The sequence below is a fragment of the Micrasema longulum genome, unplaced genomic scaffold (genome assembly GCF_059751315.1).
Source record: "Micrasema longulum isolate JH-2025_06_02 unplaced genomic scaffold, ASM5975131v1 h1tg000341l, whole genome shotgun sequence".
In the NCBI taxonomy this organism is placed as follows: domain Eukaryota; kingdom Metazoa; phylum Arthropoda; class Insecta; order Trichoptera; family Brachycentridae; genus Micrasema; species Micrasema longulum.
In genome coordinates, this window is record NW_028277544.1 from 123,143 (window position 1) to 137,235 (window position 14,093).

The 14,093-nt window shown below is 30.2% G+C and overlaps 1 protein-coding gene across 5 annotated transcripts in view; it reads right to left on the bottom strand.

Annotated features, from left to right (window-relative positions):
- The window catches only part of LOC148282291 (adenylate cyclase type 1-like), a 338,437-nt gene that overhangs the window by 25,658 nt on the left and 298,686 nt on the right, over positions 1-14,093 (bottom strand). For all 5 annotated transcript variants that reach the window (XM_088225291.1, XM_088225290.1, XM_088225293.1 and 2 more), the window contains exons 5-11: positions 13,885-14,034; positions 10,789-10,907; positions 9,367-9,478; positions 8,252-8,379; positions 6,279-6,437; positions 5,992-6,136; positions 4,715-4,882 (exon numbers count right to left, since the gene is read on the bottom strand). In XM_088225291.1, the coding sequence (XP_088081417.1) occupies positions 4,715-4,882; positions 5,992-6,136; positions 6,279-6,437; positions 8,252-8,379; positions 9,367-9,478; positions 10,789-10,907; positions 13,885-14,034 (981 nt within the window). The remainder of the gene's footprint in view (positions 1-4,714; positions 4,883-5,991; positions 6,137-6,278; positions 6,438-8,251; positions 8,380-9,366; positions 9,479-10,788; positions 10,908-13,884; positions 14,035-14,093) is intronic.

The window sequence follows — 14,093 nt, forward strand, 5'->3', positions numbered from 1 at the left end:
TCTGGGTTAAAGTGACACACTCACGTCTCATCCCCCGTCACGATACACGAGTACAGAAAAGCTTCTCTTTCCTTTGCAAAATGATCCAAAAATTCACGCGCGGTTATCACGTGATTTCGACGGTGCTCAAGTGTGAGCATCCTGGCCACTCACCTCGCACACGATTTCTTCTAACCAAGTTTTTCAGACACAATTTCACCAAGGTAACTTTTGAAATTCCAGGAAAGTTTTCGCGAAGGTCGTCAAGCGTCACACGGCGGTCCTTTTGCACTTGTTCTTAAATTTTTTGCACATGTTCCTCAGAAATCACTGATGGTCTCTCACTCCTTGCCTCGTCGTAAGTATCGGTACCGCCTTCTCTAAACAACCTAACCCACGTTGTGACATTTTGTCGACTCATCACATAACTACCATAAACTTCCACGAGCTTCCGATGAAGATTCGCGGTGGTATTGTTCTGCAGTCAAAAAACAGATGACCGCGCGGATCTCGCATGGTCGGGAGGTGGCGGGAGCGCGCGACGTGCTCTCCATATGAAAAAATTACTGCGACTAAACAAAATGGCCGACAAGCACGAGCGACCAAATAAACTGACCGTTAGGATTCCCCCTACACGTCAGGTGCGCCAACTTTGGAACGAAAAAATTACCGCGGCCTCAGGAGCCTTTGTAACCTTATTTTGTGGATGTCCCTCGAATGTTTATGAAAATTAATACGTTGCGTTAATTGTGGTTAAAATAAAATTTTGGCCATTTTTTGGAGTAAATTTATTTAGACGGTTTCCAAGGCGCAAAGACCATATGTTAGTTGATCTTCCGCTACTTATTAAATATTTTATTTATCAGTTTTTTAAGACTGCAATCTGAAGCATAAAACTGTTTTCTTATTTAAAAATTTAGTTAACCCGATAATGGGTAAAGAATAACAGCTAATGTGAACTAAGAATTCGACACAGGAGAACAATGAGACTAAATTCAGTAATTATAAGAAACAAAATGATCCAGGTTTCTGTTGTTTTTTTCATAAAATCATTATTTATCCAAAATGTTTATGTTGAATGTTTTTAAAAAAATACACTTGTCAATTTGCCATAACACCCCCTACGCACATAATCTGTTTATGTAAAATAACACATGAATTACAGTAATAAAAATCAGAGATCAGTTCTTTTATAGAAAAATGATTTTAAAATAATAAGTTCAACTGATGCAGCGAATCAATATTATTTATATTAATCCGAAAAGTCTCTCGACTAAGGATAGTATTTGTGCATCTTAATTATAACAAATAAACACTGTTTTGCAGCACTGAAACTTAAACATATGTATGACTGGTATTTAAAATTAACCTCGATATATAACCTCGAGATAAATAATCACGAATGCGGTGAAATAATGCAAGAACATTGAAACTATATGTCTTTCTTTGTTGATTTAACCATAGGTATTATTTTATATATATTTTTTTAGGCAGAAATTATTTAATTCATTTAAATTTCAAATAACTCAAATGTTATTTATATGTTACATACATTCGAGTAACATTAAAAAATATGCTAAAGGGTTTGGATTTGAATGTACCCACTTAATGTTTTTGTAAATACAAAAATAATCTGAAGTTTTCAGAACAACATTTTTAGAAGGAGATTTTGCCATATTATGAAAACGTACTTCTTTTTGTAAAATATAAAAAATGAATTAACAAAACACTAGATTGTTCAGTTAATATTATAATTTTTTTCACACGATATAAACAAGATATGATTTGATGGATAAATTATACGGTTTATAACAATAAGGGAATTAATGCAAAAATGTATTCAACACCATAATCATAAAAATTCAGTAAAATAAAATGAAAATAATTTAACAAGCCTTTATGGTAGTGCTGAATTCTCAATCAATATTTTTATCAAAACTTATTGTATGATTTCACTTTTTTGTGTCAGGTAATCAAATACTTTTTTGCATAAAATATATATTGTTTGATGTAAGTACTATTATGAAAAGACTAAATTAATAATTCAGTTTATTCATCGATTATTCAAAGAAATGCTAAAGAGTGGCCACATATTTATAATATAAATATGTAACATATATTTTACATGACATGTGGTACCAACTGTGGTATTTTACTGTGTAAGTTATTTTTTAATTCCCTACTATCTGTATAATAAAAAAAAAACATTTTGAATGTGAGAACTTGTTCATCACAGGTTTAAATAAATTTTGAAAAATATATAGGAATAAATGCCAATAATAAAATAATATAGTAGAATTTTGAAATAAAATTAGAATTGGAAATGCAAAAAAATAAGAGTAGATACTACGATGCAACATTGAACCATGCTTTTAGTTTAGACATACAACATCAAACAATCTAGTCTCATAACAACAGAGTGCGATACATCGGGACTTGCATTCTGGGGTGTTTCTTATTACATTCTAGATGTGTATGGAATTACCCACGAATTACTGTGGATCGACTTCAAAATAAAATTCCATTGTGATTACTTGACAAGTCAGGTTTCATTACTATTGATGGAGAAAAAATAAATTAGCTACATTAGACCCATAATTTGAAGATTTTGATCCACATATATTAAAGGACAGTTTTAAAAATAGATTGAAATCAAACTGCGAAGGAATGAAGAATCGAATCGTAGATTTTAGTTACTACCTCAATCCGAAGGACCACATTTCGATTTTGGGAATATATTCCATACACTTCCAACTTAACAAAAGTATTTTTTTTTTTTTAATTTTATAAAGTAAGAAAGGACATTACTTAATCTGTATATTTTTATCAAAATACTAATTATTCAAAAAAAATATAAATCTCTAAATTAAATAGATTTTTGAAAATATTGTAAATACTTAGTTAGTTTATCTATAAATTGAGAATGAATTAGTTTTAGAGAAGACAATGTATACGTTATAACATATTTGATCATATTTTCATCATAAACACTTCATAAATAGTTACAATTGCCTAAATTCGCTGAAAACAAATAATAATAAGTAAAACGGTCACATAAACAAAGTGCATGTGTGGTATATATAAACAACCAGCGATGTAAACCACAATTAAAATAATAAACAAAGGAATCACAAGACAGTATCAAAAATAATATTAGCTATTTACAAAATAATCCTGGATTCAATTGTTACATGACGTTGCAAAAATTTTGTTAATAACTTAGAATGTTTTTTTTTTTTAATGTGTCTAACTACCATGTCAGTATGGTCTTAAAAGTTATGAAGGAATTAAATCACGTACCACAAATATCAAATTTATTCAGGCTGCTATAAAATGTTTGAATATTTTTTTTGTTTCATCTACTCTTTCATTCAAGTGGCTTTATTATCAACATAAGATTAAGTTTTTCTACTGACATTTCTTGGTGGAACTACATTTTTATTATTATAATTATCAACATTACTTATTTCAAATAACTTTTTTTTCGTCACTATTTTAGTCTCATCAGTTTCGGACAATTAACCAGCCTTATACGAATTATTTGTTGTGGTGAAAACAAAGTAAAAAAAAAAGAGTAAAAATCACAAATTGATTAAAAAATCGACATGCTTTACGGCGTAGATTACGGTGAAAATATTTTGTTTTTCACAAATGTAAAAATTTTACAACTGTGAAAATTTGTTATACTATGTCTCACATTCAACAAATATAACAATGTAGTTTAAATTTCAGCTTTTAAATTCTCGCTTATTCTGAATAATTTATCTTCAACAAACTCATGTATATTAAGCCACTACATTTCAATTCCTTCTTAACTTTTAATGACATTAATTGATCACAGATCAACCAACGAATTTGGTATTGATAAATTCAATAATATCTATCTACACTTTTATCACCCATAATAATTCAATTATCAACACCCAAAATCTACTACCCACACCATTAGACATTATCTTTCTTCGCTACCACTAACTACCACATAATTTCTACTTGAAAATTTCAATATAAATTGACCAGTTAAATAATTTCCAAATAATATTTCATTGAGATCTGATTATAAAATTGTTTGACAAAAAACAAAATTCACACCATTTAGTATTTTCTGAGAATAAGAATTCATACAAATTATAAGTAATATTAGAAAAAAAACATGTTGCTTGTATGTTTATTTGTGCTCGTTCTGTATGAATAAAAATATTGTTATTATCCTAAAATTTATCATAATAATCTTTTTTCCTACCAGAAGGTAGCGTAAAAATCTCATTTCACAAGACAAACAGTGATAGCAATTAAATAAAAATTATATTTGTATGTACTTTTTCCAAAATAGTGTCTAATTCTCCTTAATTTAAGAGAATATTTCCACACAAAATGTACGTTGTTAAAGAGTACATTAGAAGTAAGTATTCAAAAGCTTAAAAAAGAAGCCATGTTTTTAAATAGAAAATCGTATTGTTCAATAAAACTATTTTGTGAAATGAGTTTACTGGTTGCCCGACAAAAAGATTCTTGAAATTTTACAATAGGAAAAAGAAATACACATTTAAAAACGTCACTTTTATGTTACAGTTTAGAAGAATAATTTATAATAATTTTCCCAATAAAAGCGTGAAATAACTCAAACACAATAATGAACCCCGTTTAGTTAATCATATAAATCTCAAAATTTACTGCAAGAGTGATATAACAACTTATTTCATAATTGAGTATAGAGCATTTAAGTATTTCCTACCTTCCTGGCTGCATTCGCTTTCAAGTCTTGGGGAGAGGCGGCCATGTTGGAGAATGGAACGTCCACATTGAACTTGATAGAATGAAGAAGTTGGACAACCACGTTGGATACATTTTTGAAAGACAGTTTCCTTTTTGCTGCGTTACCCATCACATTTCCACCGAGCACCTGTAATTTCAAAAATCTATATAAGATGTCAGGATTGCTAAGGGGTTTTGAAAATTCAGTCAGACTACTCAATCCGTACAGAAGAGATTCATCAAAGTATAAATAGACTATCAAACTAAGCCAATAAAAAAATATGTATCGTATTATCAGCGCAATGATTTTTAAAGTTAACTTTTAAAAGAAACTACTCCCGATGTGACGTCACAAGTTCTCTTGGGTGAGTTCTGCTGATTGGGGAAATTAGCTTACTGTAAATCTGAAATTTATCACAACACTATCATTAGTTGAATCAGAAGAACTAGTGACGTCGGCGTCGTTCAGAGTTGTTCGTTTTTATTAAAATCTTTTTTTTTTCATAGGTTTCCAAGAAACTTAGCTGTATAATTTAATGCTCTTTTTTTATATGAGGAAGTTCAGCGTTTTTTTTAATTTGATTTATTTATTAGCAGACAATTTTTTTTTTTTTTTTTTTAAATTGTAACTTATTATCAGCGCTATGATTCGCAAAAATGCGAAAACTCTATTTTTCAAAGCCACATACTCGTACATTCTTCAAATCCAATCACGGCTAACTATTACATGAATTTATCCCCAGTATGATGTTAAAAGTACTAGATAATCTCCAAAAGATCCCGCATATAATATATGTACTTACTTTTTGATGGAGTAAGAAACATTTTTTGTTGATAACTTTAGTCCGAATGTAACTATGTAGGTATAAATGTATATGATTGTTTTTTGTCTAAATGTCTTACATTCTTAAAGGCCAAGGTAGTTTGGATAAAATTGAAACGACTGACAGTAGAAAATTGTATCTACAATACTGATTCTTTATTTTAGAACTATCAGGCCAACTTAGGTAAAGATTACACAAAGAAAATTGCAGTCAAAGCATGATTCGGAAAATACATATGTGACGTCTTGTGAATACGTATTGATAGGTATTACAACTCCTAAAGGGGTTAAGTCCAGTCATTGTCAGTAAAAATTTCGGCATCCTTGTTTGTATAAGATATATTTCCATTTATCCTAAACATGTAGGTATGTGAGACACATTTTCTGAGAGAAAAAATTGTAAAAATACAAGCAAAAAGAGTAATGTTCGAGACCTTTCTCCTTCTTGGAGGGGGAACGATGAAATATGTGGTAACACTGTGGTCTCTCAAGTACGCGTTCCTGGTCCCCCCTTGTCCCGCTTCAACCTCGTATACTCCTCCCAGGTACTCCAGAGTAGCCTGTGTGATGTGCACTCGCCTGAAACAAAACACATTTAATTATTCATTATTATTCTCACAGAATATATTAGTGGTACCTACTACCTACAACTACGTAACTTCAAAATCAGCAGCACAAGATATAAGAAAAATAAATACACTTATCGCAAATTGCAGCTTACCCCGGTTCTCCTCCAGCTTCCATATTATTGGCCAGGGTGACATCATTACTCCACACATCGTATTGCCATTTTCTCAACCCCAGAACACCACACAAAACGCGCCCAGAATGGATACCAACTCTCATGTTCAGTTGCACATCTGTTGCTTCCACAACGGACCTGAAATATCACGTTCATACAGTAAAACTTTAATTATCCGGAATCATGAGTGCCAGATTTGACTGCTGTTGCGATTGCTTTTGCGACAGCAAATTGGAATTACATTAAAAACTTGCTTAAACGTGTCCGGCGAAGGTAATTCCTCAATCAACTAAAAATTAAAAACTTCTCCTATATTAATTATTTCCTGAAAACGATCTGGATATTTGGAAATTCGGATGACTGGAGTGTGGATGAAGGGAGTTCTACTTTATGCCAAACATTTTTTAAATCATAATTTTTAATATTAATTTGCTTACAATAAGTCCAAAGCGTGAATTAACTCAAAAACATATGAACTAATTATTAATTATTACACCTTCTTTTAGGTAAATTGTACTTTATCACATTTGCCCCTCTATCTTAAATGTATTTATAGCCAATTTATTTTTAGCCAATGACGAAAATTTAAATAAATTGGGAGTACTTCAAAATATTGCCATTGAGAATAGTACTAAAGGAAGGTAGACAATGGGTAGACATAATAAAATAGAAAAAATGCGAGAAGAACTCAATTGGATACCAATAAAAAAGAGACTAATATAAAAAATGGTGAGAACTGGGTTGTGGTTCCGTGGTAGTATTGTGGACTCACAGGCCAAAGGTCCAAGGTTCAAATTCTACTTCAACAAAAATAGAACTCGATTTCTATTTTTCCAGCACAGGTTATTTAGGACTTTTAGAAAATGGTCTGAAAATTTAAATATTTGAGTAAATAATAAGAACTCTAGTGTTACTCTTTTCAAATTTAAAAATAAATAAATTTAACAATCGAATGCCCAAATACTTCATTAATAAGATAGTGTTAAATAAAAAAAATATAAGTATATTACTAAAAATAATGATAGAATAATGCTGCTATTTGAAAAAAAAACAGAATCCCAAAATTGCATTACGTATAAAGATTTTAAAATGTATGAAGAGATTCCTGAATGTATGAAGAATGAAAAGAGTTGGAAACAATTTAAAAGAAATGTTATGTTTACTGCAAGATGATTTAAATATATATGTAATTAAAGTAAGTGCAAATATTAGTTTATATACTAATTGTAATATAAGTCAACTTAAGAAATAATTTTAAAAAAAACTTTTTTTAAATATTTAACACTGTCATTAAAGTTTGATTTATGTATATTTGGTATTTATTTATTTTTTACAGAAAAAGAGGTAATTAAATTAAAACTGAATTTATTCAGATTTGAAAGTAAATAAATGAGCCCATTGTAAGTAAAATGAACCGACATTTTAAAGATGAAGTGAACTCATTACATATACAATATTTCTAAAATTCTTTTTGTCCTGACTCTTTATATACAAAACATTTATGTTAAAAATTATTAAAACAGTTTAGTAAAAAAAATTAGACAAAAAGGTCATGGATCTAAAACTCTGAATACAAGAATTGGATGTATTGTCAATTGGTTCACTTCACTTGAAATAGGTGCAAATGGGTAAAAAAAATACTAAGCACTCATAAAAATGTGTGACAAATACACTTTAACTCTTTTTACGATTGCTATAAATCATCATCATCATATAAATTATCGACACCCATTAATTATTCTATTTGAGACCAAAAACTAAAGAAAATATCTATGTGCAAACACAATGATATAAAACGAATAAAGTGTTCAACCAATGCTAAGTTCAACTGACATTTCTAGAAAATTCCGTTTTAATTTTGGATTAAAACACTAATCGTACTATTTTGATAAGTAATTTCAAATTAATTTTGCACAGTGATTATGTACTCGTCGTATGCATATAAAACTTACGCAATTGCATCAATCATATCGAGCCCCATTTCCACACAGCACTTAGCGTGGTCCGATCTCGGCTCTGGTAATCCTGACACGCAGTAGTAACAATCACCGAGAATCTTTATCCTCAGACAATGGTTATCCTGAAAAAAAAATGTACGTTCCTGATTTGTTTTATGGAGACAGTTATTTTTTTGGTCAAAAATAATTCCAACTAAAAAAAAATCCATTACTATTCAATCCGGTGAATATTTTTAGATTTGTAAAGAATATTAAAATCCATGCCAAATTCTCTAGTAAAATCAATGAAAAAAATAAATCCATACATAGAAATCGAATATTTGACATATTTATAAATATATAAATTTGCACGTAAAAACTTATTCATTTACAAATTATTCCCAATCCAAACCAAATGGTGCATAGAGCACTGCATTGGTACACCAACCGCAGCATGTATAATTAATGTAAATTAATAAATTTGAATCGGGTTGTGGTCCTGTGGCTAGTGTCTTGGACTCACGGACCAAAGGTCTGTGGTTCAAATCCTACTCTACCCCAAGTTGATTCCCATTTTCTAATAGTGAGTTATTTACAACTCGTTGAAAATGGCCCTCAAAATTAAATATTTGGGTAAATCATAAGAAAGCAAATATTTATTTTTAATAAAAAAATAAAAAAAAAATTATCATTTTTGTTACACGAAGGTAAGATGATCAGTCTTACGCTTAAGGTGTCAGCCAAGCGACTATGAAAGATTCTAAAATAAAAACATATTTTTAAATAAATTTTTCATGCTGACGATTTCGGGAATCGATCCCGAGACCTCTTGCATGGTAGGCAAACACGCTGACCATTCGACCATGAGGCAGACATGCAAATCAATGAAATAATATCATTATCTTGTGTTTTAAAATAAATATTTGCATTTTTTCTTTTGATTAATTATTTGAGGTTATTTTCAACTAAATAATAATTAACTGCTGAACGAAAATATTTTTTTGAAATACTTAAAATAAGATTTATAGCAATAAAAAAGTTCAGGTTTACCAAAAAAATAATATATTAAAACCTATTCACAAGATGGGATATATATGTTTTTTAGTATACCTACGTCAAACAGTACTTACATTGGCTAGTTGATCGAATCTTCCAAATAGTTCATTTAATAACCTAACTAATTCTTGTGCACTGCACTGTGATGCTAACACGGTGAACCCCACAATATCCGCAAACAAAATGCTGCAAAGGAAACAAATATTATTACAAAATGGACATTACCTATTTTTATGTACATATTTATTTATTTTACAGAAACAAACAGTCGACAATGATATAATAACATTAAAAAAAACGGTTTAAAGACAGACCAGCGAAGTTTCTAAATAAAAGGTAAGCATATTAAATTGTGGTACAACAAAAGGGTGTGTTTATGTGTATTTGTATGAGAGTAAGTGTAGAGGTGTGTTTGTGTATATTTGTGTGGGATTAAGTCTTCAGGTGTGTGTAAGTGTGCGCATCATTAAATAGCAAGTGGGATCGCATTGCAGCCAGAAAGAATAAGTCTTAATTTATTTTTAGCGTTTTATTGTTTATATAATCTAGGTATTTTACAAATTTTCGTTGAACATTTTCAATCCTTTCTAAGTTTGTTATGTATTGTGGGCTCCACGTAACGGAAGCAAACTCCAAGTTACTGCGTACAAAAGTGTTGTATAAAGTTTTCAATGTGTTTGGTTTTTTAAAGGGTTTGGAAATTCTTAAAATAAAGCCCAGCATTTGGTAAGCTTTTTCTACAATAGAATTTATGTGAGATGCAAACAGCAATCTACTATCAAGAATAACTCCTAAGTTTCTAATCTCACTACACCGTATCACTACATATCGGCAACTTACCAGCTATCTGCTTTCTATTCATAAACTTCTACCTTATATAGACAGTCTACATTACGTGATGGGTTAAACAACCCGTAAAGTAATGCAGACTACAATTGTCAAATAAATAAATTACAATGGCCAAAACAAAATATCTCAGGCAAACAAAACAAATAAATAATAGTATGAGTGAGAATTTCGGAATTCTGAGTCAGCAACCCTAATATTAAAATAGACTTTATTCTGGAACGTAGAACATGGACATGATAAGCAATTGAAATCTCATTATAGTGGAACATTTTAAATTTCAAAGTATGAATATTTATGAATCTCATAACTCAGAGATTAAATCATGAATATTTTAGTCAATATGTCAATCGAAGCTAGACTGGCAGTGCATAAGGAAGTTTTAGTCCCGACACTTATGTATAAAAATGAAACATGGAACTAGCCGAGAAAAAATAATAGTAAAATAAATACTTTTTTTTCTCGACGGTATTTCATAGACCCTTATTACTTTCATTTTTTTTTTTTTTAATGTGATATTTCCCTATTAATCATTTTGAAACATGAAGGGGTAAAACTATAAATTATTTTCATTTTATTTTATATTTTGTTTATTTATTCCGGTTTCAATTACATTATGCTGTAATGAGAATTAAAAAATATATATTTACCTCACTTGTTCATGTTTCTGGATGTAAATTTTGTGAAATTGCCCTTCTACGGGAGATATAATATCATTTTTCATTTCCATCGCTACATGTTGAGGCAACACTGACAGTAGTAAACGTTCCTATAAACAAATAAAATATGTTTTATTAAAAATAATACAAAAAAATCAAATCACATACATGTCACCAATGTTTTACTTCATTACATAAAACAATAATAAGCGGTAATAACATTAACTTTGCGGTCAAACGTTTTAATAAATATTTGTACATAACCACATACCGGCATTTCTATGTCTACCGGTTTCAAGAAGTACCTGTCTCTTCGTCAGGACACTACTTACACTAACATGCAAATGTGAAATAAGTAAGGCTTGGAAAAATAATGTCCCTTTAATCAATAATTAAATAACCTTTCATTCATATTTATTTATTGTTTAAATGTATAATACAGCACTACTTCCAGTTCGGAAGAAGAAATCGTGTGCTAGAAATACCACATTGCAAAACGAGGCTAGCACAGAGACATGCATATTTTATAGGCCCAAAATTTTTTAATTATTTTTTTACTGATAATATTTCATTGATCCCAAACATTCAAAAATTTTCTATGATATTTTATGTTTTTTTATATTTTTTATTTCCTTTTTAAGTACTATAAAATAAAAAAAGTACCTTCTAATCTTTTTTTTTATTTTAAAGAAATATTTGCGTTCTTATGATTTACCCAAATATTTAATTTTGAGGGCCATTTTCAAAGAGTTGTAAATAACTCACTATTAGAAAATGGGAATCAAGTTGGGGTAGAGTAGGATTCGAGTCCGAGACACTGGCCACAAGACCACAACCCGATTGAAATAAAGATTTTTTCTTTTCTCTTTCTCACATTACACAAAAATATAATCCCTGTCTATTTATTATAGGGGCAAAAAATTCATAAACATTTCTTGTATACCAACGAACAGGGCATGCCTTTGTGGGATTTTTTGTTTGGTATTTTTACTGTTAATATGTATTTCATTGCTATTTAACTATCCTTTATTTTTTTAATACTAATCTAAAAAATAGTAATAAAAAAATAAAATAAAAAATGTACATATCGAAGCTATACTGACAGAATACATTAAGTCAAGTGTCTATATATATCAAAAAAATTTAATATAGGCGCAAGATGTTGATTTCAAATTTTATGCTATGCCTAGAATAAAGATTACTCTTGCAAAGCTTCAAAAAAGTGAAAATAAAAGAAAATTGTGGGAGAAATAATGTGTTGAAGGAATAAAAAAGTTTTAAATGCGATTATCCCGGAACTTGTTCGAATGAGTTGATTCATTATGTCAGTAAAGCCTCGAAATATTATAATATCAGGTAATTACATTTTTATTTTATTTTTAAAAAGAGCAATATTATTAAGGTCCAACATAATATTGTCAAACATATATACATGTATATATATCCCACTATGCGATGATTCAAAATCCGCCTCTGCACCCCCTGTTTTTAACGGCTGTTCACACAGGAGAAAACATTTTAAATTATAATCCGTGAATGCTGGTGTTAGCTAATAATAACATGTGTCCCATCAGCACGTCAGTTTTTATGGATAAGGTGTATAGTGGGATTTGCTTGTTAGTGTAATTAGTGTCGTGACTAAAAGACGAGTACGTCTCGAAACCGATAGTCATATTTGTTTTTTACTAAATTTAAAAATATATATATATATATTTGAATAAATATGGATTTTAATAATTTTAAAATAAAAAAACATTAATATTATAAATAAATACAATAAAGTTTTTCATACATGTTTGTATGATATGAGTTTTTTTTTAATGTTGTGAAGCATATAAAATCAATGATATAAAAAGAGCTGGTTACCATTTTTTCTTTTCTCTGTTGGATAATCAGATAAAAAATATGAAGGGGAAAGTATTGCTGTATTTCGCAACATGACAATTTCCCAAACATAAGACTTTCAATGGAACAGGTACAGACACTTTGAAGTAACAAGCAACAGGTTTTTACCCCTATTGCCAAATAGTGGATTCTTTTGTAAACGTTATTCCCATTCATTCCACAGAATGGACGGATACCCTTTATAAAATTAAATTTACTGCTCCATTAACAACATTCAGGAATTATTGTGTTGACACTATCACACATTATGATATTTCTTCTTTGCTATACTTTTCATCCATATTTTGAGCCCGAGTAAAAATTCCAATTCTGCCTAAGACCTGCGATATAAGGATGAAATTCCTCTTACATCAAATTTTTATTTAGTCCGTTTGACTCATAAAAATTTAATTTATAAAATTTCATATTTCTAACACAATAAAGGACCACGTCTTATATTACTTTACGATTTATGTGGAATCAAATTTAGTTGATTAAAGATATCATTAGCAATGTACATTGTAATATAATTGTTTGAAGGTGGCAAGTTTTTTAATCTTCAGGAGTAGACATACAAACTGTTGCAGAGGCTTAGTAGAAGTGCTCAAAACTGTACTCTACAGTCCCGCCTTACTAAAATGAACCAATGTTCATTTTCTGACTGCTTTCTATAATTTTCGTCTTCCGCTGCCCTTTCCAAGATCATGTTGTGTTAGTGATTAAACCAACTACTGGTATTAAACCCAGGGTATGGCCATGGAGAACAGTTAATTATTCGGCATTTAGTATTATACTCTAATGTATAATTTTCGACGACAACAGATTTTTGACCAATATATCGTCTCCCCTCGATTTTCTCAACAGCATGAAACAAATAATTTAGATATTTTATTTTGGCCAAAGCAAATATTCCAGTTTAATCAATTCTATATAAGGAATTTAGTATCTGGCGATACCTAAAACTATACCAAAATAATGATGAAGAATATTTGAAATGCAAAACTAACAGATGCCTAACTAAGACGAAGGAGAAGTGGAAAAATAAAGCTGATAATGTTGAAACTGGTGATGTTGATCGCGTTCCTCAATGATGATAAAATATCGAAAAAAGACGAAAGGTAAAAACATGATAATAACAGCTAGAGGTGTGGCCACTGGAACTTTTGGAATTTAATACTTAAAAAGACATTTCATTCGACGTACCAGTTTCTCATTCTCGTCTTCCATCTCCAAGCGAGCAGCTATACAGTTCCTGGTGTCAAGGAAGGCTCGCCTCTGCGCATGCTCCATGAGATTGTGCATCAGGATCCCGACTACGTTGACACACACAAACACCAGCACATTCGCCACCATCTGCAAAAATTAACAACATTATTAGTTACGTTCGGCATTCAATCATTCGTGTCTACTAC